Below are 1,268 nucleotides of genomic sequence, written 5' to 3'. Positions count from 1 at the left end.
CATCTTTAGAAGTTTTTAAGTCTGTAAAAAATACGTTTTTGAGGAAGAAGAAGAAGAAGTAGTATTTATTTATTTTTTTTAGACTTTAGAAACTCAGAAGCTGATCAAATATCGGGTTAAATATCGGTGGGGTGGCCGATGTCCGATATTCAGTTTTAAGGCCGATACCGATAGGGGGCCGATTATATCGTGCATCCCTACTGGAAATATTTGCAGTTTTTAAAAGCCTGACTTTCTAACATAACTTTCCTTAATAACCTGATTTTTACCTTTAGTTGCATAAACATGACGTCTGCTGTGACTTATTTCTGAAAACGACACTGATCTTCAGAGTTTGTCCTACATACCTTCGTTTTTTATCTTTAAAAATGAGCCAAACTGATCATGTCTCTCTTTTTTTTTTATCCAGGTTAAAAGAAATGGCCTCGCTTTACTGGTTCCTCGTTGGGGTCCTGTTTTTCTGTCTCTATGCAGTGGCTGAAAGCTGTAAGTTTAAATGGTTAATTTCTATAACATGGATTCATTTACCTGCTCCAGGCGATTCCTTTAACCTTCGGTTTTATTTTCTCTTCCTTTCTTTCTCTACAGCTTTTGTTGAAGTGGTGTGTGATCCCATAAGCATGGGCCAGGTGAACCATCAATCGTTGCTGAAGTGTGAGGTCAAACTGACGCAGCCTATACCAGATTTAGAAATCACCTTGGTGGTCTGGAAGAAGAAAGGGGATGAAAGTCCTATTGCACTTTATAATTTCAAGAATGAAAAACCATTTAAAGAGCAACCGGGCTTTACGTTTCCTAACCGCAACATGAACGACTTCAACGTTTCTCTGCTCATCAGCAACATTGAAGTGAAGCACCAGGGAATATACACATGCATGGTGATGACAAGTAGTGGTAGCAGCAACAGCCAAACAGAACTCAAAGTGATGGGTGAGGATTACACTTACACTAAGACTAAATAAACTGCTTATATAAGATGATTTAAGAAGTGCTGCTTTCATAAATATGAAAGACTTTGACCATATATGGCGGTATGGGTCCAAAAAATAAATAAAACTCATTATTATATAGACTCAGCTCACATAGAGTGAAATATTCCAAGCTTTTATTTCTGGTCATTTTTCTAATTATGGCTCATAGAAAATAAAAACCAAGAGTTTAGGCCCCGCCCACACGAAGTCAAAACAAACACGAAATTTTAATATTTTCCAGAATGTTTGTCGTAAAGACGGAGACGTAAAATAAATGTGATCGTCCACACGAATGCA

General features: G+C 37.3%; 1 protein-coding gene across 1 annotated transcript in view; it reads left to right on the top strand.

The window, feature by feature from the left end:
• The window catches only part of LOC107104487, a 21,858-nt gene that overhangs the window by 10,800 nt on the left and 9,790 nt on the right, over window positions 1–1,268 (top strand). Inside the window, exons 2-3 of the mRNA XM_015404486.1 lie at window positions 410–486; window positions 589–930. Coding sequence (XP_015259972.1) covers window positions 420–486; window positions 589–930 — 409 coding nt within the window. The 5' untranslated portion in view covers window positions 410–419. The remainder of the gene's footprint in view (window positions 1–409; window positions 487–588; window positions 931–1,268) is intronic.

Source organism: Cyprinodon variegatus, unplaced genomic scaffold, assembly GCF_000732505.1.
Source record: "Cyprinodon variegatus isolate N-32 unplaced genomic scaffold, C_variegatus-1.0 Scaffold1763, whole genome shotgun sequence".
Taxonomy (NCBI): Eukaryota; Metazoa; Chordata; class Actinopteri; order Cyprinodontiformes; family Cyprinodontidae; genus Cyprinodon; species Cyprinodon variegatus.
This window is presented reverse-complemented; position numbering and strand designations above follow the sequence as displayed.